Raw genomic sequence first — 22,600 nt, 5'->3', positions numbered from 1 at the left:
AAAATGAACAAAATACGTTCTGCCACATAAAGCAAATATTTATAATTCATCAGCAAAATAATGGCCTCAGAAACGTCCGGCTATACCCGTTTTACTATTTAATCCTAATCCAATAAAAAATCCGTGTGTTCAGGCTAAAATCAATGAAAAAATTCCCTGAAATAAAAAATTTAACGAACCAAGAATAATCAATCGTCTAAGATAATTCGAATCGAACGGCGGTTTTCCTCACTGAACCAGTGACTCGTCAAAGGCAACATACGGATGATTCAGAACGGTTTGTAGACTCCACCGACAATAAAACGTGACAACAATGCCCCTGCGTGAGGCGAGTTGCGCGGCATGAATAGGTCGAAAACGTCGAAAGCAGAGGCGAGACAGGCAGCAACAGAGTGACTGCTTTGCGTCTGTGTGTGTACACTCAAAACAAACCACACAACCTCAATCCCCGACCCCGAATGCCGGCCAATCCGGACCACAAAGGCAAAATGGTGTCTCCCAACATTTTTTAACCTCAAAATAATCACCGAAAAATCCCTTTCCCCCAAGTTTTTCCTCGCGAAAAACCAACGCGAGCACTGAAAAACGATCCTAATAAACAAATTTCTTACCTCGTGTTCTTCGTTGAAAATCTCGTGCTAGCGTTCCATTTTCCTCGCATAATCTCCAAGACAGCGATACAGCCAACACTCAGCGGCGGGTAAAAGTTTCCACAGCACGAGGGGCAGGGGGAGCCCTTGTGAAACGTGTCCGTGCGCGTTTCCATCACAGTTATCTGCCCCTAGTGTTCGTTGATTTCCATGTGTCGACCAATGGCATCGTCCCCCCTCATGCGTGTGACCCACCGACAATAACGACCCCGCCGGCTAGTGGGGGGAGAACCGTTTGCGCCCTCTGATTGGTCGAGAGACGGTAGTCTCACGGGTACCAGACGCCCCACTATTCGTCGGAATAAGTCAGAACTCGTCAGTAAATGCGAGGCTTCCGCTCCAGTCTCTCTTGTCCGCTGATTCGTTCAATGTGTAACGATAAATCGCACGTCATAAAAACGATTTGTGTTTTTTCATTGGGTTAATTACAGAGAGAAGCTGAGGGTTGGGTGTTGCGATTGTTGACTTTAGTTGAGTTTCTTTTTGAGTTGGGAAGGTGGTGGAGGCTCCACCGGGGTATCAAGATGCCGTTGAGCATCAAGGTTAACCTCCGGGTAACCGGACACTGCAATCAGGGCGGCAGAAAGTACATGGAGGACATGTTCAGTGTTGCTTACCAACAGACGTCCGATGATAAGGACTTGGAGTATGCGTTTTTTGGTATATTCGATGGACATGGGGGTGGCGAGGCTGCCACATTCGCCAAGGAACATCTCATGGATATTATTGTCAAGCAGAAGAACTTTTGGAGTGACAAGGACGAGGATGTGCTCAGGGCTATACGCGATGGTTATGTTAATACACATTATGCCATGTGGCGGGAACTTGGTTAGTTGATTAGTGCTTTTTGATTGATAATTATTATTGGAGAGCAGTTATCGCGAGTTTTCCGGGGGGTCTTGTTTATTTGGAAGCCGTGGGAAATATCTCTGTCGTCCTCCCGCGTATTTCCCCCACTCCGCCTCCACCCATTTTCGCTAGACTATCTAGGTTATGTAATGGAGAGTTATAACCTCAAATTTTGGAATTTTTTTTAGGGCTTTTGCTGGGTTTCGAAGCAGTTGGTTGGGAAATTGATTTTAAGGAGAATTGTTTGCATTTCTGGAGGTGATTGTTATTTATTTTGGGAGGAATTGAGTCACTTTGGTGGGGCTGATTGTTTTTTTTTTGTTGATTGGGTGATGACGTTTGGGGAAGTTGTGTGAGTGATGAGGAAATACGTGTTTATGGTTAGGTTGTGGGGTCATTAGGGGGTGCCTTGGGGAGTTTTATGGGAGGTTTGGGGGATATTGAGGTTCAGGAATTTTCAACGGTTTTATGGGTTTGGAAATTGTTTAATGGGGCTGGAGCAGTTGAGGAGAAAGGGAGGGTAGTGGAAAGTTACATGAAGTTGGTCGTAAAGATTAATTAGGGGAGGGTGGGGCAACAGGGACATCAGATTTAAATAATGAGTTGAATTAGATCAAATTTATTGCTCCATTTTCATTTAAGGCCCGGGTGGATTATCTTTCGAACGTTATCTCGATTGTTTTTCCATCTTCGTAATGAAAAATGTGTCACTATTTCCATTGGAGTTTACATCACGCAGGAGTCCCGAAAAATTATGATTGTATAATCAAAAAGTGACGAATGACGACCTAACAGCCAGTAGATACATCTAATTATTAATTTGCAATTTCCTCCCTATTGGGTTTATTTCCCAATATTATTTCAACGTTTTTTTGACTATAGGGAAGGTTGGTGTAAAACGGACACTTTTGACTTTCGTTTAAATGTTAATGAGGGGTTGAAATGTAGATGAAATTTAATAATTTTTTTTCCAATACAAAGAACATTTCTTTCCCTTTGTGACGAGCCTAAACTGAGCTCAATTGATAACTTTGTTTCTGAGTTATAAACAATTGAAAAAAATTCGAAAGTGTCCATTTTACCCCACCTTTCCCTACAATCATAATTTTGGGAGACTCCAGCTATGTAAAACTCAATAGCAATTAGAGATCACTTCACATTATTAAAATAAAAAAAATCAAGATGACGTTCTAAAGATGACCCACCCGGGCCCTAATGTCTATAAAAACTAACTAAAAATATTGAAAGGCCATCTTTGTAGCCCCGAAAATTCTGCAGACTAAGAACTCCTCATAACTTCTCTCAACATCAGCCTGCATGAAGCCTCCACCACCTCAAATCCAAATGATCTTACCGAAAAAGTCGAAGCAATCTTTTTCATCGTCTACGAAAGTCCCTCAGAAGCCTGCCCCATTATTTTTCTGACCGGCATTCACTCAATTCTTCCTCGATTACACTATTACCCCAAGCTGCTCCCAGCCCAACGTACCAAGACATATTTCGTCTAAAAAAAAAACCTCTAAAAAAAAAATTCAGCGAAAACCAATTCCCCAAACGTCTCTAGACCTCCATTTAAATTTCTTCTAATCAGCGTCGATCCTCATGTCTCCAGATAAATGGCCGAGGACAGCGTCAGGTCTGCCCTCGACAGCGGGCACGACAGCCAGCATCGCATTTATCCGCAAAGGCAAGATCTACATCGGCCACGTCGGTGATTCAGCGATAATCCTGGGTTACCAGGACGAAGGGGACCCAAACTGGAAAGCCAGGCCCCTCACCAAGGACCACAAGCCCGAATCAGTTCCAGAGATGACTCGTATCCAGGAGTCCGGTGGCAAAGTCGTCTCGAAATCAGGTGTCCCCAGAGTCGTGTGGAATCGTCCTCGAATCGGTCACAAAGGCCCAGTCCGTCGTTCCACCCACATCGACGAAATTCCCTTCCTCGCAGTGGCGAGATCCCTGGGGGACCTCTGGAGCTACAACTCCGAGCTCGACACCTTCGTTGTCTCCCCCGAGCCCGACGTCAAGGTCGTCACAGTTGACGTCAAGTCCCATCGCTGCTTGATCTTCGGTACAGACGGCCTCTGGAACATGCTGACACCTGAGGTGGCAGTCTCCCTGGTTCAACGAGCCGAGAGACACAACGAGAAGCATTTCATTGCCTCCCAGCAGACTGGCAATGGCACTGACACCCAGATGTGGATAAATCCATCAAAGAGCCTGGTGGACTCAGCCCTGGAGCGATGGTCCTCCACTCGTCTGCGAGCTGATAACACAAGTGTTGTAACACTGATGCTGGACCCACCAGGCCCTTCTCGAGGGGAAGTCCTTTTGTCTCGTAAGAAAGAGAAAATGTCACTACCAAAATCACCTCAACCACAACCTCAACCACGTCCTTGTGCATCAGTCTACCCATACATTCGAGATTTGTATGCTGGTAAACCAGGACCACAGCCTGGACAGTCACAAGAACCCGCTGCAGTCCCTCAAACTGTGGATCCAACTGGCGATGCAACCGAGGGGATTGCATCTGATTTTAAGAATGATCAGCCCCCCCAGTACCCTTCCTGTGCACATCACACCCCTCCACAAGTCCCTGGAGATACTCCAGAGGTTTCGAAAGCTCCAGAGGATCCAAAAGCCTCGACTGAATCATCAGAACTCGTTGAAAAAACTGAATCGTCCAAAGACAGCAACGACGTCGTCCAGTCGTCAATAACGGTGGAGACCCCTTCGGTCGCCAATGAGGCACCTGAATCTCCGGTGGGATCTCCAGAGGTTCAGAAGTCATCTGCAGAGAATTTGAAGGCCTCAGAGAGCATTCAAGTTGCTGAAGTGTCTTCGAGTGATGCTGCGACCTTCCAAAATGGTGCTGATGACTTGGAAGCCAAGAGAACTCTCGAAGATTCACCAGAGGATTCTGAATCAGAGAAACCAGACTCTCCATCCAAGGACTTGGAGGCTCTCTCCACCCAGACTCCACCTCTGAATCAGTCCAGGAAACTCCTGAACCCTTCGAATAATCTTCAGAAATTGCTGATGTCGACGAAATCAGAGACCTTCAAGATCACGAGGCAGAGTGATTTCTCGGGATCTTGTGACGAATTGAAGAATGGCCCTAGGCTGAGAAAATCCACACAGTTTGGTATTCAAAGTATCAAGGAAGTGTCCACGACATTGACTACCAGAAGGAGAGCCCACTCGACGATTTCGGAGAAGAGGGGGACTCTGTTGATTGCTAGAAGTGCTAAGAGACGTACAGTTGTTGGTAATCACTCCCAGATGATGCCAGCAACTTCTTCATCGAGATTGGCGGGGAAAAAGGAGGCAGAGGTGGCTGATTGCATGAGAGAATCCGTTGATTTGTCGGTGGATCCCATTAGAGAGGGCTCAGCTAAGAGGAGGCACAGTTCGACGTTTGAAAAGGAGGAGGAGATGTTCGGTGTTCAGGAGCCCTGCTCGAAGAGGAGGACCAGGTCGGAGGACAGGAGGTGCCCGGGGGATGAGAATGATCCTGACAATCAGGGGAAGCAAGTGCCCAAGCAGCAGAGTCGAGTCAGATGGCCGGCCTGTTCAATCGCCTCGAAGACACGAAGTTCTACGCCGGGAACGTCCTACACTTCGGCCGGCACGAAGGACTCTCATCAGGAAAAAATGTCCCCTGGGTATCAACGGAGGAGCCTGGAGAAGAAGGCGACCCCAGTGAAGACAATCAGGAGGCCATCGATCAATGGAGTTAATCGTGTCCAACTGCGAGGAAGTTTTGCTCTCAGGGACTCCCTCAGCCCCTGGGACCAGTCCAAGGGCTCCAGAAGGTCCACCTACGGGGAGAGGAGGAGCACTTCCCTTGGGAGAGGGAGTGGAGAGCCCTCCAGCACACCTCAGATGTGGCTGAGGTCTGACACCATCGCTGCAACTCCAATCAAAACACTGAGGTCCAGGAATGTTGATATCACTGGGCACACGGTGCCTCCTCAGGTTGCCCATCAGTATGGAATTGTCAAGCAGAACAGAAGTGTTGGGAGCAAGGTGACTAACAGTGGGGGCAAGGGAAAAATTAAGCAGGGGACGAGTCTTGGGGGCGGGGGGAGCAGTGGAACTGTTGGTGGAGGCGTCGGTGGGATTGCTAAGAGAGTCAAGTCTGTTAGTCCTTATAATCCCAGTGCTAGGTCGCTCAACACGAGATCCAGGCTCAAACGGCTAGGGAAGTAAATTTTTATTTGAATTCTGAGTTATTGAATTGTTTTTAGTAGTGAAGGGAGTAGAGGGGGAACTTTTTTGGTGGTATCTCGGAATTCAGGGGGAGAGGGGAGATTTTTTTTGGGGAATAGTTAGTGGGGATGAAAGGCCAGTCCTTCAAATTTCGAGATATTTGAAACGAGAGCCTGAATGGGGGGAATAGGATGGCGGGAGTTTTTGGAGAATGTCTTTGGATCTAGGGAGATGGAGAATTCTTATGAAGACTTTTTTGCAGAGGTTGAGAGCTGCAAAATGGCTCTTGTGGAATGTTCAAAAACTCCTTGGAGTTATGGGAGATGACGAAACTAATTTTGAAGGAAATTATTCCTTGTTTAGTTGGGATCAGTTTTGTAGGGACAATTGATTGCTACAAAAAGAAATCGTTGCAAATATTTTGACAGTTTTTCTTTTCGAGATTTAATGAAAATTAGGAGCTACAAAAAATGTTTTGATAGGTCCTTCGAATGATGAGATATCCAGCAAAAAAAGCTTAGTCATCGAGGTATAGACTTCACTACTGAATTTTCTTTTAATTGTAGATAGTATTGTTCCTTCAGTTTGGTTTTTTCTTGTTTAGGTGATTATTATTTTTCGTTTTTGAATTCTGTCGAATTCGGCAGTGTCTTTTTTTACCTACTGGAACTTTTTCAAGAAATATAACATTTGAGTTGAGAATTATTGTACTCTTGAGCCCTTGATGTTCTTCCGAACTGTGGAATACACTGATATTTCCATAATTTTTATGTTACGTAAATTAGTTGATTGTTATGTGAACGGAGAAAATAGAAGTTGAGGGTTTTTCACATTAGTTTTATTTTTATTTTTGGGGGTTACGATTATTTTGATAAATGGATAATGCAATTTGTGTCATTAGCATCAGAAATTTGTGCGCATATGTCTGTACATTTTTTCTCTGTATCATTCATCATTGAGATAAATTTTCAATTGATGATTGAGCATTTGTATCAAATATAAAGTCTTCATCAACTACATAATTATTTTGATGATGGTTGATGCTGGGAAAGAATCTTCTAAGGCCTTTGTTGTTGATTATAAAAATTTCCACAAGAACGATTTCTGAAATCTGAAAATTAGCTTTCACGCGGACTTCTTCATTCACTTTATCATTATACTGTTGTTTCCAATATGAAAAAAGCAACACAAAACGATCAATCAATACCTCAAATTTTCGATTATTTCAATACTTTCAACACTTCAATTCTTTCCTAGTGACACAAATTTCACTCTGAATTTCTAATTAGAATCGAAATAGTCTTATTTTTCACCCACCAAACATAAAATAATCAAATGTTCAATAAAAAAAATTGAGAATCGAACTTCCGGTAAATTAACGAATCAATCTTATCATGATGCTCTGATTAATCAACGATAGTCAACGGAATGTTCGTTGAATCCATCATGTCGTCTTTATCGTCTTCCTTTAAAACTTATTTCACAGTGAAGTGGTGAAACGACACAGAACAGATCAATTTTTTACATTTTGTTGAAGAATAAAGTATTCCGGTAATGACAGCATGCCGGTATGAATTCTAACATCTTTATTAATTTCCCAATTATTTAAAAAAAAAAGTGACTTTTGGAGAAAAGTCAAAATTTCGACGAAAAAAAAAGTCCTCTGACATTTTCTCTTAAATCTATTCCTATTTTCTTGATTTAATTCAACAACATAATGTAAAAAATGGCTCTATTGTTTTAACACTACACTACGAATTTCCACGTCATGAATAATTCATTGTCTGAGTTTTTTTTTTCATCACCACCGAACTAATTGATTGATTAAAATACATCATCACAAAATTACCGCCCTACACTAGAGTTTAGACTGATGTCCCTCTTCTTTTATACTAAGAAACTAAATGGAAAATGAAAATTTCTGATGAACTTTCTAATTACAGGGATCTCCACTTAAATTATTTAAGCTGTAGAAAAAATGACAAAAATACTAAAATTACCTAAAATGTAAAAAAGAAGATTTATAACGACACGTGCCTATTAAGTTACCAAGCTGAGTGGCTAATAAGCGAAAAAAAATGTGAAATTGAGAATTATAAAGAGTATAAAGATATAAATAATACCTCGATAGTGTTTTACGTGTACAGATGAGTGAATTTATGAACAGAGTGATTGGAAAATTTGGGGCAGTCGTATATGTAATGAAATTGGAATATAAATTTTGGAATTTTATTTTGAAATGGTCAAACGGAATTGATGACCGACATCGATATCAACTATACGATTATTTCGCTGATGAATGGCTTCAGGGGAAAATGTCAAGAGGTGTTCAGTCTAGAGAATTGAATTCTCTGTAGAGAATGTCTGTTGACACTTTTATAAACTCTACAATTTCGAAGATGATCCAAAAAATTGGAAGTTTTTCAAAATAAAAAATTTCTTATAAATTATCTAATTGGCTCGGGAATTAATGAATTTTTAAATTATCTTAAGGGAATTCTTTGCGAAGAATTGAATTTCCAACAAAGAATATCTCGAGACTTTTTCTCGTCATGTATCAGTTATACTCGCAACATCACTTCTCGAAATAAGAACGTTTTTTCATTTCAATACTGGATTCAACAAATTATTTGATTGATTGAAAAATTATTTTGTGTGCAAGTTGTGCACATGAACAAATTATATATACGACTTAAGATTTAATTATCATAGAGTGATTTATAGATTAAAATCTATATTATTTGTAGTAGAAGAAAATGAGATCAAGTATTTTTTGATTATCGAGTTGATTCGCTTTAAAAATTGAATTAATCAAATTAGTATTAGGACAATCAGAGATTGTGAGAATTCATCATTTTGTTTTTATTTTCGAGGATTTTAGATTAATGTGGTGGGCCCACAATTATAAATAAATGAATTGAAAAAGCGTAAGTGAACTCGAACAAGAAAAAAAACATGTGATTTAATTGATGCGTGGAAACAGCACCAGAAGCATTGAAATCTGTATATTTTAATGGAATGAAGAGGCTTCAGAGTTGGGGTGAAGAATAATTAATAATAAAAGTATAAATTGTCAATACTTATTTGTCTTGTTTATTTCAAAAAATGTGCATTTATTTTCTCCTCACGTCTTCTTTCCTTTTCCTTTGATTTCTTCAGACATTAGTTTTTTAAGAGTAATTATTTACAGTGGTTCTTCGAATACATTTGTTCATTACTGTAGTTCGATAAAATCTTATTCTGATTTTGGGATTAATTCAGTGGAGAAGGGATAGAGTGGGATGATTCTAGGAGAAAATGTCAAAAGGGGGTAATTACCAATAAAATTTCATAATCAATAAGAGGAAATACGACTCCGGTTATTTTACAACTTCTCCACTGAATTCAATCATTCATATCGGCCACAAAATCAGGGGATTCTAACAAATATTTCGATTTTTATTCGATTGTCCTATCCATCGATGATCTTTATTAATTCAAATACTGAAAAATATAACTTGGCAATAGATTACACGTACATTCATACAATAAAAGTCACGTCAGCATTTCAGCCGATCCTTATATCTCTTTCTTTTTACAACGATTCATACTGAGGACAGAGGCGATAAGGCACAGTTATCATCTGCGGGAGCAAGAGATGATTCTTTCACTCTCTCGTAGTTTTCCATCTTTTTTTCTTAATTTCACTAAATATTAAAGGCGCGAGACGCACAAGTGTACATTATTTACAAACTTTTCTTCTCGGTTACTTGAGTCACAGATTACGTAGAAAATAATAGGTAATTCTGTTGTTGAATGATGAAGAGTTGGAAGATGAGTGAATTGCATGGTCCAACAACAAATTTGAAGATTATTTTGTTAATGTAATTGGAAAGAAAATTCCTACAGGGATTTATCAAGAGATACTACAGGGATTTATCAAGAGATAGTTTTCAAAGTGACTTCCATTCTCCGCAAACATCTTTTATTATTCTTCCGCGAAGCTACTCATCGCAAAGATGATTAAATAATTGACAATTGACAATTTAATTTTTTTTTTATTGTTGTTATGTACACACACAGTCCTCGATATTTTGCAAACGGTGTTCAAATGAATTAAATAATATATTGAAAATTTTTTATTCAATTCTTTGATTTAATGGACTCCGCTACAACACCGTTAAATGGCAATTATCAATTGTCAATTACATCTGTTGCAGATAATCAAAATCTCACGAAAAAATCTCCCCATATTTTGACTTATTCGCAGAGATATTCGCAAAAATATATGTATGAATTTCTCTAACGTTTCTTATTCTTCATCAATTCACTTCAGAATTATTATTTACTCGATTGGACCTTCACGACTCTTTGGTGAACTCTCGCAACTTCTTTTAAGTACTATTTTGGCCCATTTTCGTCTTCCTCAGAATAACAAATACATAATTATTATCGTAATTCGTAGTAAAGTGGTGGAATATAATGTGTCACACTGATTACGTCCAATAATTTCGTTCATCTTCAAAGTAGTCGAACATTTACATTACTAAATGAATCGAAAAAAAAAATCACAATAGCTCCCCTTTCACGTTATAATCTCGTCGTGACGTGGACTGGAAGCGTTGAAATACTTCCGCGTATTCACGAAAAGTGTGACAAAAAGATAACAAAACGAAAGAAAATTAAAAAAACTGCAGTCGCAAAGTGATAAAGAGTGAAAATTCCACTTCTCACGTCTCTTTAATTCCCGAATTACCTTAATAACGAGACAAACAACGAACAATATCGAGGAACCCGCAAGGAAGGTCTCTCGTCATTTTCCCCTAAAATCACTTTACGATCGACTTCAAACAAATAAAAAAAACATAAATTGATCTTAAATTTGTCCAATCGAGTCCCCAGGAATCATCTTAACAGTAATTAATAATTAATTATAACAAACAGGAGTGACAAATAGTGAGGTTGAATATTCCAGGGATTTATCACGTTTTCCCATCATTTAATCAGTCAATATGAAAAAATACGACAGAAAAAAAATTTGCTTCTCACACAGCACAACCTTTTCTCACTCCAAACATGATCTTAAGCTCTGGTACTATGATTTTTTTTATAAAAAGATTTGTTTTAGCAGTTATCATATCTCTCTTCTGATCTTTCTTGTGTGATTTAATGCCAGGTCGATGAACGAGAAATGCATTGTCGAGAATTAAAAAATCATAGTCGAGGACACAGAGTTCATAGCCCTGTGTCATTTTGTCACTCTTACCCTCCCAGCTCAGTCTCTCGTCGTACCAAGGGTCAGAATTTGTTCCTATGAATATTGGCTCCCAGTGGATGAAGGCACCTGTCCGCTTCCCCGCGTGGAATATGTGCAGACCCTCGGTTTCTGGTGCTTCTTGCCACTCTTTACTTTTTGGTATATTGTGACAAGCCGAGCACACTTTTTTGTGGAATGGTATTGCTGATCCTGATTTTAGCATTTTGAGCTGAAAAGCAGAAATGATTATTCTTGTACCTCAATAATTTTAATTCAGTAGCTAAGTGGTAAAACGGTTTAAGTCAACTCATCTCCCAATTGCGTTTTTGAGGAATATTTGTGAATCTAAGGGAGATAGCGAAGTTTTTGTAATTATATTTGTTGTAGCTCTCAATCGGCTCTACAAAAAAGGTTATATTAAAAATTTTGCTACCCGCCTTAGATTCCGAGATATTCATTGAAAACTGGTCAATAGTCAAAATTGACTTGTACAGTTTTCATTCATTCACAACGAATATTGAAGAATAAGAAAAATGCCTACCAGTGAAGTTTTATTCCTTGGGGGTGAACTCTTCTCGTCCACCTCAAAAATTGATAGAACGAAAACTTTAGGATTAGCTTTTAGCAGTGCTGGCTGATCACGTCGCCTGATCATCTCCAAGAATCTCGCGGGCAGCTCAGGACTCGGATAAAGCTCGATATCACTGGCCAATAAATAATGAGTTACTGCTGATTCTCTAGCTATGTTACGACCAACATTCACTGGATACAAAAGGTTCTTCTCATTCTTGTACATCTTGTTCTTGTTTTGGGGATTTGCCCATGGTGGGCCTAGACTGCAGTTGTATACGTCGTTTACGACATCTTTACTCGTGGGAACCTGTAAGAATATCACAGAAACTGTTACGACATGGAAAGAAAAACAAATAAGTTCTTAAACAAGTTTTGTTTCAGCCAACAAATTTCAGCGAATTTTAAGGAGAGACCACTATGAGTTTTAGAAGTCGCAGACTGTTGGAATGAGATTTCTCATGCATTGAAGATAGATTACATATGTCTAAAAACGAATAAATACCGAACAGTGAAACCACAAAACTCAAAAAAATCAATTTTTCTGTGATCCAATTCAGATAATTGGAAAAAATATCTGGTTTTATTTGATGGAATCTAACAAACATTTTGAAAAAAAGTTTAATGCTCGGGTGGATTATCTTTCAAACGGGCTCTTGGTTGTGTTTTTTATTTTGATAATCTAAAATGATCTCCAATTGCTGTTCAGTTTTACATAGCCCTCGAGTCCCCAAAATTTAGTATTGTACAATCAAAAATATGTTGAAAAAAGCTGAACATTTTCAAAGAGCGTTTTTGAATAATATTGGGAAATAAACCCAATAGGAAGGGAATTGCAAATTGATAATTTGATGTATCTAATGGCTGTTAGGTCGTCATTTGCCACAGTAGTCAATGGCTGTCAGATCCTTAGATACCATGATAAATTATCCATGCACTATTTCCTCTCTATCGGACTTATTTCTCAATCTTTATTAAAAACGCTCTTTGAAAATGTTAACTTTTTGCTACTTTTATTGACTCTTTTTCTCTTTTTTTTTCTTTTTGTTTGACTCCTGCGTGATGTCAAATCCAAGGGAAATTGTGCTATATTTTACATTATATAAAATCCCTGCGTTCGCAACTTGTCTCTGATATTTACTGACTTATGTCTACCATTATTCAATCGCGCCTTCGCCTACTATGTGTATACTATATGTAATTAAACACTTATTTAAGCAATTATATTTAAGCGCTGTTTGGTCTATATACAATAAATAAATAAATAAATAAATTATGAAGATGGAAAAACAATCGAGATAACATTCGAAGCATAATCCACCCAGATCTGAAGTTGAAAACCATCGTTTCACATGTAAACAAACATGAAGGAGTGTTGAAGATGATACCAACCACTTTAGGCACGTGTTTGCTGCTGAAGTACACGTGAAAGGTTACAAGTTGAGAGACAAGTTCACTACCACAGTTTCTCAAGTATTTGATTGAGTCGACTGTCGTCTGAAAGTCGTAACCCGGTGCATGCATTGCAATCGATACCGGTGCCCTCCATCGTTCCAAAAGTGGCTCAAGATTGTCCAGAAATGTGTAATCAGCGTGTGTCGTGTATGTTAATGTTTCCCAGCATTTAACTGCCATTGTCATTGGTACGTAATTGTAAAGTACCCAGTAATCACCACGTTGAGCTTTTCGAGGCTCCTGGCTCTTATCTTTGCATCCCAGTATGTCCTCCAGGCTTAATGATGGCTGGGCCAGTGGCGAATTCTGAAATATCGATATTTATTAGAATTTTATAACCAGAGAGAATGGAAAATGAGTTTTACGAGACAGTGGATGGCTTTTATATGACAGGAAAAATTGTGGACTCGCCTGGAAATGGTCAGGGGGAGGAAGTGGGGAGCGAGAAATGGCCAGAGGATGTCGCAGGTATTTCACTCTTCCGGGTTTCATGGAGGAAGGATCTGAAATGATTTATAAGAGATAAAGGGAAGAGGAGAATTTTCCTTTGGAAGTTTTGGGTGGAAATAAATTTTAGAGGAATAGGGTTTCGGTGCACTCAGAGGAATCGGGTATTTTGAATTAAATAAAATTCTTCATTTGACACTGATTTAATCAATTTATCTATTGATTTCAATAAAACCATTCTAATCAGGGATAATCATATCTATAAATCATAATTACTGTTAAATTTTGAACCCTTCATTTGGTTAATATCATTCTCAAATTTTGAAATATTTTATTAACTAATAATTTAGGTAGTAAAATTGCCGATTATTTGGTCAATCGAAAATCCCCCTTAAAATATTAGAATTATTTACTTAATGAAAACGTTAATTTCCATATTATCAAATATTTAATTCATCATTAATCGGAAATGATAAATTAACAATATTAAACTATTTTTAAATTTTGATAAGTATATTTAAACCGCTACCAAGCTAAGTGCTAAAAATGCTTTTAATATTGATGAAATTTAATATTGATGACCATCCCTGATTCTCATCATATGAAATAAATGATTAATCAATTCTAAAAGGGAGAGGTTTTCTCAAAATTTTTGGAAAAATGTCTACTACAGCAATTACGAGTTAATTTTTTGAAATTCGACCCCTACACAGCTAATTTCGTTTTTCTTTTTAATGTAAAAAGTTGCACCATCCGTGTGAAACAGCCAGAAAAATTATCCTATATCAAAATATTAAAAATATATTCTCGATTCCTCAGAAACATCTTTCTGACTATTCGACAACTGCTGATTTGGCGTCAGTCTGCTCAATTATCAAATAAACAATATGACTTACAGCTTGTCCCTCGAGTTCCTCCTTCCCAGCGGTTTTCGTGGCATCGGCCCCCTTAGTTCCACCCTCAGATCCAATAGTTGACGTAACGGCATTCTTCTTGTCATACCTATCCACCCCCGTGACTCTGGTAGCTTTAGCCTCTTGAGCTGTTCTCACACTCGAATTAATTTGAGTACTTTCACTACCAAAGATGTTATTCGACACTAGTGGAACAACAGCACCACCAGTGTCCCAGTTGGTCCCTTCCTCCTGCCAAGATCCAAAATGTGCACAGACATACAACAAAACGCAGATATTGAGGACTATCGAGAGCCTCAGGGCCCAATTTCGTCTTGTCATAACGCTCATTTCATCTCTTTGTAATTCATGCTAGGGATAGTTCATGATTTCAACTTCACTCGTTGTTTCTTCTTTCTCTTTTTTCTTCGTTGAAATGATGTTTTGTCTTTTGCGGTGAATTTAGCGCCAATACATCATCGCACGTGGAATGCAGAGACCGTCGGCTGACCCTGAATACAATAATTAACAGGTATTGAGTTATGTAGAACGACTGCTGGCACTGTTATTGATCATAAATAATGGTAACCGGTGTTACCGTGACGGATGTTGATTTAGTATTTCTTCGTGAAATGCATGGGGGAGGATAAGTGAGCGATTTTCGGTGTTATTTTCTTGGAAAAATTAAAATGAGAGGAAAAAGAACAATCGTCACTCACAAGAAACAATTGTCACTATTCTAGAATACAATTTCCCTCAATTGAAAGCGAAAATTCAAAATATTTAACACAGAGTTATCATTATTTTTTTAAATTGATAGCAATATAATCGTTAAAAAAATCTCAGGATCAGGAACCGCAAGCATAGACTTGCGGTTCCGAATAGGCATCCTTAATAAAAATTGTTGAAATAGATCATCTTGAGAACAATGGAATCACCCAATATTTGAATATCTATTTGTGACACAATAAAGATAATAAAATAAAATATTTGGAATTGTTTCAACACTTTCATCCTGTTCATCATTAAAAATGGCCATAAAGTGAGTGGCAATGCCACCGCAAGATTGGAACGTTTGACCCGCTGACAAAGACGCTAAACACAGAAGCAGTTGGACAATTAATTCGAGATAAAAAACGACAGACGGTGAGTAATGACGATGGTGAGTGGCTTGAGCAATGGGCAACAGCGAAAAGGGAAAAGCGGAGGTGAAATCGTGTGTCATCATCTCTCAACAATTCATCCAGCAGGATGAAGCGGCTATTCTTCACAACTGAACCGACGAAAAAAAAACCTCCACAAAATCTCTAGTCCAGGCATTGGAAAGACAAATAAATGTGAAATGAAAACAATAAAAATCGATGCACTGATTTAAGAGAAACAAGCACGTGTATATGAAAATCCGGTGCGGATGCGATGACCGGAAGTGGACGCGACTGACCGAGTTCGATAACAAAAAATGTGTCCGTAATCACTGAGTTCCACGACCCACTACTTTCTAACTATTGAAATACGTTTTTTCATTTTTTTTAATGGGAGGATTTGAAATGACGAAAAAGAAACAGAGAGTTCGAGGGGCCACTCACTCCCGAAATCACGGCGCCACTCCGGCATGAAATCATTCTGAAATCACTCTGTAATCACGTGAGATCACCCAAATCACTGAAATCAAGGGATTTCAGCTCTCCGAAATCATTTTGAAATCATACGATTTCGAACTAATAAAATCATTCGAAATCATGAAATCACCTCCCGTGACGCTGAAAATTAATCCCAACGCGCGCATTTTTGATAATTAAGGAACGAAAATTTGTAATCATTCAAAAACCTATAAAAAAATACGTTGACGATGTTTGTGAAGTTGAATTTTCGATGTAAAAAATTGGACTCCCTAATTTTGAGTGGCCGGAGACAATTTTGACGAAGAAAATCCGATTCTTGAGGAAATTTCCGGAGTGAACCTCCTCTTAAGGGATAGCAGAATGCTGCTAATTTTCCAATTTTTTTAAACAAATTTACTCCCGAAAGTGATCGACATTTTTACTAATCGAAGCACATTAATCGTCAGGAGGCGATGATGAAGATCAATGTGCTTCGGGTTCGAAAAATACTAATAACTTTGAGCAGAAAATTTGTTTGAAAATTTCGAGGAAACGGTGAACCTTCGTTACCCCTTAATACAGGAAAAAAGTTTGACCAATAGAGTTGCGGTAATTTCTACGAACTTGAAACAACGTTTTCCTCAACATCTGGAAGATCGGTATATCCCTGAAAGAAATGATTGTTCATGTTTAAAACTGGCGATTCAGCCGTTATCTCGTGATTCTCCACATGGAAATCTTATCTCGATGTTTAACCCTTTCAATGATACAAAACCGCTGTAACTAGCGACCCTGATACCAGAAAAGTATTTCCAAGATAAAATAGATAAAATGAAATTGATTATAGAAGCCTGCAGTTACGTGTTGTGATCAACGTTTTTTGTTACTCTGTTGTTCGAGAAAAAAAACGAGGTTTTCAAGGCGGAAATATCATGAATTTTTTTTCGTATCAAGGATGTACTGGTGATGCTTCTGAGTCACCGAGTTTATTTTCTACCTTTCACTTTATTTCTTTAGATGGTTTTGTGGGGGATTATTTCCAAACGGTTTATTATTGGCACTTGGGAATCCTCAAGAATTCATCTCCACGTTTTCAGACGTCGCTGGAGACACGCGACTGCCAATAACTGACCTTCGGAATACGGTAATTCCTTTTCTAGAGGGAGGGAGATTTTTTTTTCATTATTTTGAATTTTTCTATGAAACGCCTTAAGACATAATCTACTATAATAGTATGTACGAAGAAAAAAAGGATTTTTGCGTACTGATCTTCACTTTTCCTCGTCCGGGGAAGTGACCCTTCCCCAAACTCGTAAAAGTAAAATTCACCACGGAAAAATATGGTTCACGGCTATTGCCATGGATTTTTTTTACTCGCGTGGTTGGCCAGTCCTCGCCTTCGCCTCGGACGCCAACTCCACGCGATCAAAAATCCCCATGGCACTCGCCCTGAAATATACTATTATAATTTCTTCGATGTCACGTTCATTTTTTCGACTCTATACATGTCCCACAATTTTTTCGGAATATGAATTCCTCAGCAAATGGAATTTCTTGAAATCAAAAGTTTTCTAATTTCCTTAGTTACATAGATAGTACAGACACTTCCGAAAGCCTATGAAATGGGTAGCAAAAACAAAATTAAGCAAGTGATGGTAATATATTCGACGAACGCTTAATACCTGACGTATGCAACCGGTTTAAAATTCCATAGGGTCATCATTTTTTGAGCGATGCCCACAGATACTCAGAATTATTTGAAATATCAAATTTTGGTTGATTTTGCTGAATTGTCTCGAGAATTCGGGATGCTGAGTTCGTACCCGAATCGTAAATGAAAATGGTATTTATGGCGTGGTCAGGGGGGTCGAAAAAAATCAAAAAATTGATGATTTTTTCAAAACCCCTGCAAAATTCCAGATAGCCTAGAAGATTGGATGAAACACTGGAATGTTTAGGCCCTTACGGGATGACCGTATTGGAAAATTAACCATTGCAACGGAAAACCAGCGAAATTAAAATTTTTTTGTCAAGTTCGAGAAGGCGCAAATATTTCTGTTAACTATCCATCTTTTCTTCCTTTTCGTTGATCACTTCGAAGATAATCCAATGGAAAAACGTTAAGAGACCTTTCATAAAGCCCATAAAATTATCTACAAAAATAGTTTTCTGATAACGTCATGTGGAATGTTCCAATACCAAGATAATTCAACAATTAGTAAGAATTTCATCAAATTTATCAATCGCCTCGAGAATGACCAATTCAAGAAAACCCCTTTTTATGACACAATGAAATTCCCTACAGAAAAGGTTTTGAATGGTTTTACGTACAAAATGGCGCGCTAATGATTATCTCATTAATTCGAAAACTAGAACGAATTTCTCTCAAGGATCAAATTTCCGTAAATTTTCAGAAATCATCTGGAAAATGGATGATTCTGAAAAAAAATGAGGGGGCCTTGCCTGTAGCCGATGGAACTTCTCACAAACAGTCTGGGTAAGATAAATGGGAAAAAAAACGAATTTTCCAATACTCGGGAGTTATTTCTGTACTTCACGCTAAAAATTTCGACTTTCTAATGAGGTCAGTGAAGATTCATAATCATTCCCTAATCATTCCCTTTTCCAGAAACCGTCAATCATTCATTATAATATTATGAATATCTCACCATAGTCAAAAAAATCTCAAACTCAATTAATATTAATGAATAATCATTATCATCTTTCCCAATGGATCGTTATTACCGGGCTCATCTGATGTGGTTCCATAGAAATAATCATCATCAATTGCGTATTCTCATGGTAATGAAGCGATTAACACGATTTTGAACCATTTTACTTATAATCAGACATTTCTTTATGCCGGTGAGGCTTTCACTGAGTTTCTTTCGCTTTCAGCCTCTCACGGTTATCCACCTCAATTTCTACAAGGTCATATCTTTCGATTTAAGCGTTGAAGTTTCCATGTACACCGTACGGCACACACAGTCTGTTTGGAATGGCTTTTTTCTCCCTCATTACGGACTTTTATCACTCAGAAACCCTGAGGCGTTTCTTGACACTGCCAGAGGGCGAGACCGATTACAAATTCCCTTGACCGAGTTTGTAAACAATACTTCCGTTTAGTTTTCGACATTCTCGTTAGAAAAGTTATCAACACAACGTGATAATTGTGTTAATGTACGGAATATTTTCTGTAGGAATTCTTCTATCGGTAAGACTGATCCAATTTTGTGTTCAAATGAGAATAATCGACTATTTGTGAGCAAATCCGCGCCAAATCAGCAGGACACAAAGTAGATGCAGGCGATTTCCGTATCAATTTTTTTGTGAAAAAAATTACGATTAGAGAAAATTTTTGAAAAAAACAACAATTCAAAAATATGGATAATTGAGGGAACTATAATTTTTTGAAAATTGCTAGTTTTTGTCCAACAAATTTTTTTTCAAGCTACCAAATCGCCCTTTGACACACTCAAAGAATATGGAAACCCCTTTAAAATGAGACATCAGACATAACACTATCTTCGGTTTGATGGGGTTGATACGATAAAATGTTTTTTTAAATCATTAATTACTCAAAGAACGAATTTTTTAAACAGATGAAATTTTCACCAAAAATTGTCAATAAAATGTCATGAATTTTGGCGCCAATTATAGTTCGGAAATGACCAAAAATCGCTATTATTCACAATTATATTATATTATTATTCGCAATTATCGTCCAAATAAGTGAATTAACCGACACGTTAATTAGGTAGTGATAAGTTCAATTTCCTGAGTTATCTTTCGTTTGTTTCTCGAGAACCCATTTAAATGACTATTGGATTTCATGGAACGAAATAGTATTCAAAAATCAATCTCTACACAGCTCGACACATTTCAGTGTCACCAGATAAAATTCTTCAGACTGAGGGTCTTAAAACTGTGTTTATACTGTGCGAGTGAATAAAGAGTCAGTCAAATTAAATTCACAGAGTTATTAATTAAATCCTACCCATAAATCCAATAATGACAATAAAACTGTTCTTTAAGGAGAGATTTTTCACGCTTAAAATACTGGAACCGAATGATCATAACTCGGGACTGAAATGGCTTTGTTCGGAGAGGTGCTGGCGTACTTTAGCGTAAACATCCTCTCAGCAATCGATCCGTTGTCGACGCAGATGTAGACGATGTAGTCTAAACAAATGACGAACCTGGGTTTGAGGTCCCCATAAGGAACGGGACCGTGGACAGTCTGCCCTGGGCCGTGGGCAAGAGCACTGTTCCGACTGAGATATAATTATTCAAATACTAGATTGTTTGCATTTTTAATGACGACTCTGTAAAGAAGGCGATCCTACAATATATGGACAAATATCCACTCTTTTGAAAAGTTATTTGGCGAGTGAATTCATCAAGTTTATACCCTTTCATTAAAATACTTCCTACATCTTTAAAATTCTCTTATCTACAAACAAGATTTGAGAGAATATTAGAGTGTGCTGAGTAAATATTTGTTCGAGATTAATATCGACTCTTCGAATAACGTATTTCTCCAGCATATCGGTCATATCCAGATGATCTAAATTAACTTTCATGACCTATAATTATGATCCATGATAGAATGGGTGCGTTGCACATGACCTTGAAGCTGCCTACGTTATTATTTATTTTTCCTGAATTGCGAATTCTTCGAGCTAAATTAATTTCGAATAATTTTAAACGCTAATAAGTTCCGGCAGAGTTCATTTACGATTATGTACAGCATAATCATTCTGTAGTTCGATATAATTGTAACACCTGGAGCCCAACTGGAATCACCTAGAAATGACTGGCGTGAAAAAATTCCGTGTTGATGAAATGATTTTTTTTTTCTCGGTAAACTTCTCGAGATAGTGATACAATCATTAAAAATTACGAATTCAACCCAATTTTCCAAATTGTTATCACTGAACTACTTGGATAACGAGTCATACCATCAAAAAAACTTTCTCGTCACATATTTTCTCATCCACAAGAAAATATCTTCTGGGTTTAAGCTCTTGCAGTCCCCAATTACTAGAGATGGAATGAAAACCTTTAAAAGTTTCCTTCAATTTCTCATCAATCGTTGAATTATCTTGATGACGCGTGAAGTGAGGAGAAATTACTAGAAGTTTTTTTTTCATGAACCATTAAATTTCAACCGATGTTTCTCGCCTCTCTCCCAAATTTTCAAAGTCATCGTTTCGGTAGCGAAGCGGTAAAACGGTTCTAGTCAATTTTGACGATTGGCCAGTTTTCAATGAATATCTCGAAATCTAAGGGGGGTGGCGAATTTTTTTCATGACCTTTCTTGTAGCCCTCAATTCGCTCTACAAAATCAGTTATTACGACAATTTTAATCGTCCTCACCCCATCGTCCCATTTCACTATTAATTTTCCCAGTTCCACCAATCCTCGAACCTCCCTAATCCTCAATTCGTCAATCCGCAATTAATTTCCTCTCCAATCCCTCCAAGAACGTTCGCAACTCACTCATATGCACGCTCCCATGCAATACTTGCCACAGAATTGGGCGCATGTGCGTGATCTATAATGCACCAAACTCCCCCCCGAGTCCTTCCATGCAAAGTGCATTAGCTCCACAATACCCACGTTACAGGAAAGCGAAACCTAATCTATAAAACATTCCCCACCGACCTGTTCGATCATATGTAATACCTTTTAAAGAATTCATCACACGAGTGACCCTACTGTGGCCATGAATTCATATTTTATTTGCTGTAATTGAAGTAACTAAGCGCCTCTACACGTGTCGCTAAAAGTAGACATCGATGTTTTGGTTCTACTGGGCATTATAAAATTATTGCATGTGTGGAAAAAATGGGTTTTCCGTTTTTATTGATTTTTGAGGGTGTGGGAATTAAAATGACCCCTGTGCATTCCCCTGACGGACAGGGTGTCTTCCACTTCTACTCGACTGCTCGAGGAAATGTTGATCACAATTTCTCCATTAAATTGTGACAAATTTTTTACAAAATCATAGAATTGCAAGTGGGATGATTGACGCTTTCGTTGATTGTTTCGTTATCTCGGGAGCGAGGACGGGGAAAAATGACAGAGGACTTTTTAAAAATATCTGCTGTGATTGTGGGTGGAATGAAATAATGATCCTGCGGATTTAGAAGATGATTAAATCTGTAATGAAAAAGGTCTTCTGGGAGTTCTTTTTGGAATCACTCCGGCAAGAGATAATCTCATATTTGTGGAGCGATTGCACTGTCGAATGGGGCATTGGGACGGGTTGAATGAGGAATGAGCGATCAGGCGAGAGTGAATCGGAGTGAAATGGGATTTACTTCGTACCTCGAGTGTTACAGCTGACATCGCGGCAAACTCTGGTCCATTCGGCACCGAAATCCGAGGAACCCGCGAGATTATCTGAGCAAATATTTCCGATGGGTTTGTGCGAGCCCGAGGGGTCGCCGAGTCACTTGAAAATTTCACTTCAGTTTTATTTTTTATTTTTTAATTCTCGGGTTTCTGGTTTTCCCTTTTGCCACCCTTGTCTGGTGTTGGGTCGGTCTCGTGGAACCACTCCACGAGGTGTGTACGTGCCCGACTGACTGGCGAGTGTATATAACGGAATTCGATCTGTGACTGATGTAGAGCTCCGAGAGGCGCGATTATGCTTCCGCCTGATGGCGATTTTCGGAAACA

The 22,600-nt window shown here is 38.5% G+C and overlaps 2 protein-coding genes across 3 annotated transcripts; one reads left to right on the top strand and one right to left on the bottom strand.

Moving 5' to 3' along the window:
* The first annotated feature begins 985 nt into the window (after positions 1–985).
* Positions 986–8,792, top strand: LOC107041088 (serine/arginine repetitive matrix protein 2). The gene is made up of 2 exons (XM_015261470.1): positions 986–1,478; positions 3,112–8,792. The coding sequence occupies exons 1-2, from the start codon at positions 1,175–1,177 to the stop codon at positions 5,709–5,711; spliced, it is 2,904 nt and encodes a 967-aa protein (XP_015116956.1). The 5' UTR covers positions 986–1,174; the 3' UTR covers positions 5,712–8,792.
* Positions 8,776–22,519, bottom strand: LOC107041089 (beta-1,4-glucuronyltransferase 1). Of its 2 annotated transcripts, none has more exons than XM_015261471.1 (5): positions 22,247–22,519; positions 14,316–14,824; positions 12,910–13,278; positions 11,489–11,827; positions 8,776–11,176 (listed from the first exon to the last, which is right to left on the bottom strand). In XM_015261471.1, exons 2-5 carry the CDS (start codon positions 14,661–14,663, stop codon positions 10,736–10,738), a joined length of 1,497 nt encoding a protein of 498 aa, XP_015116957.1. In that variant the 5' UTR covers positions 14,664–14,824; positions 22,247–22,519; the 3' UTR covers positions 8,776–10,735. The 2 variants fall into 2 exon arrangements, with proteins under 2 accessions (XP_015116957.1, XP_015116958.1); XM_015261472.1 differs by lacking the exon at positions 22,247–22,519 and adding an exon at positions 19,911–19,998.
* Positions 22,520–22,600: the final 81 nt, after the last annotated feature.

The sequence above is a fragment of the Diachasma alloeum genome, unplaced genomic scaffold, assembly GCF_001412515.2.
Source record: "Diachasma alloeum isolate Michigan unplaced genomic scaffold, Dall2.0 Dall_scaffold_00354, whole genome shotgun sequence".
NCBI classification, from domain to species: Eukaryota; Metazoa; Arthropoda; class Insecta; order Hymenoptera; family Braconidae; genus Diachasma; species Diachasma alloeum.
The sequence above is the reverse complement of the archived record's forward strand: the minus strand, read 5'-3'. Positions and strand labels throughout refer to the sequence as shown.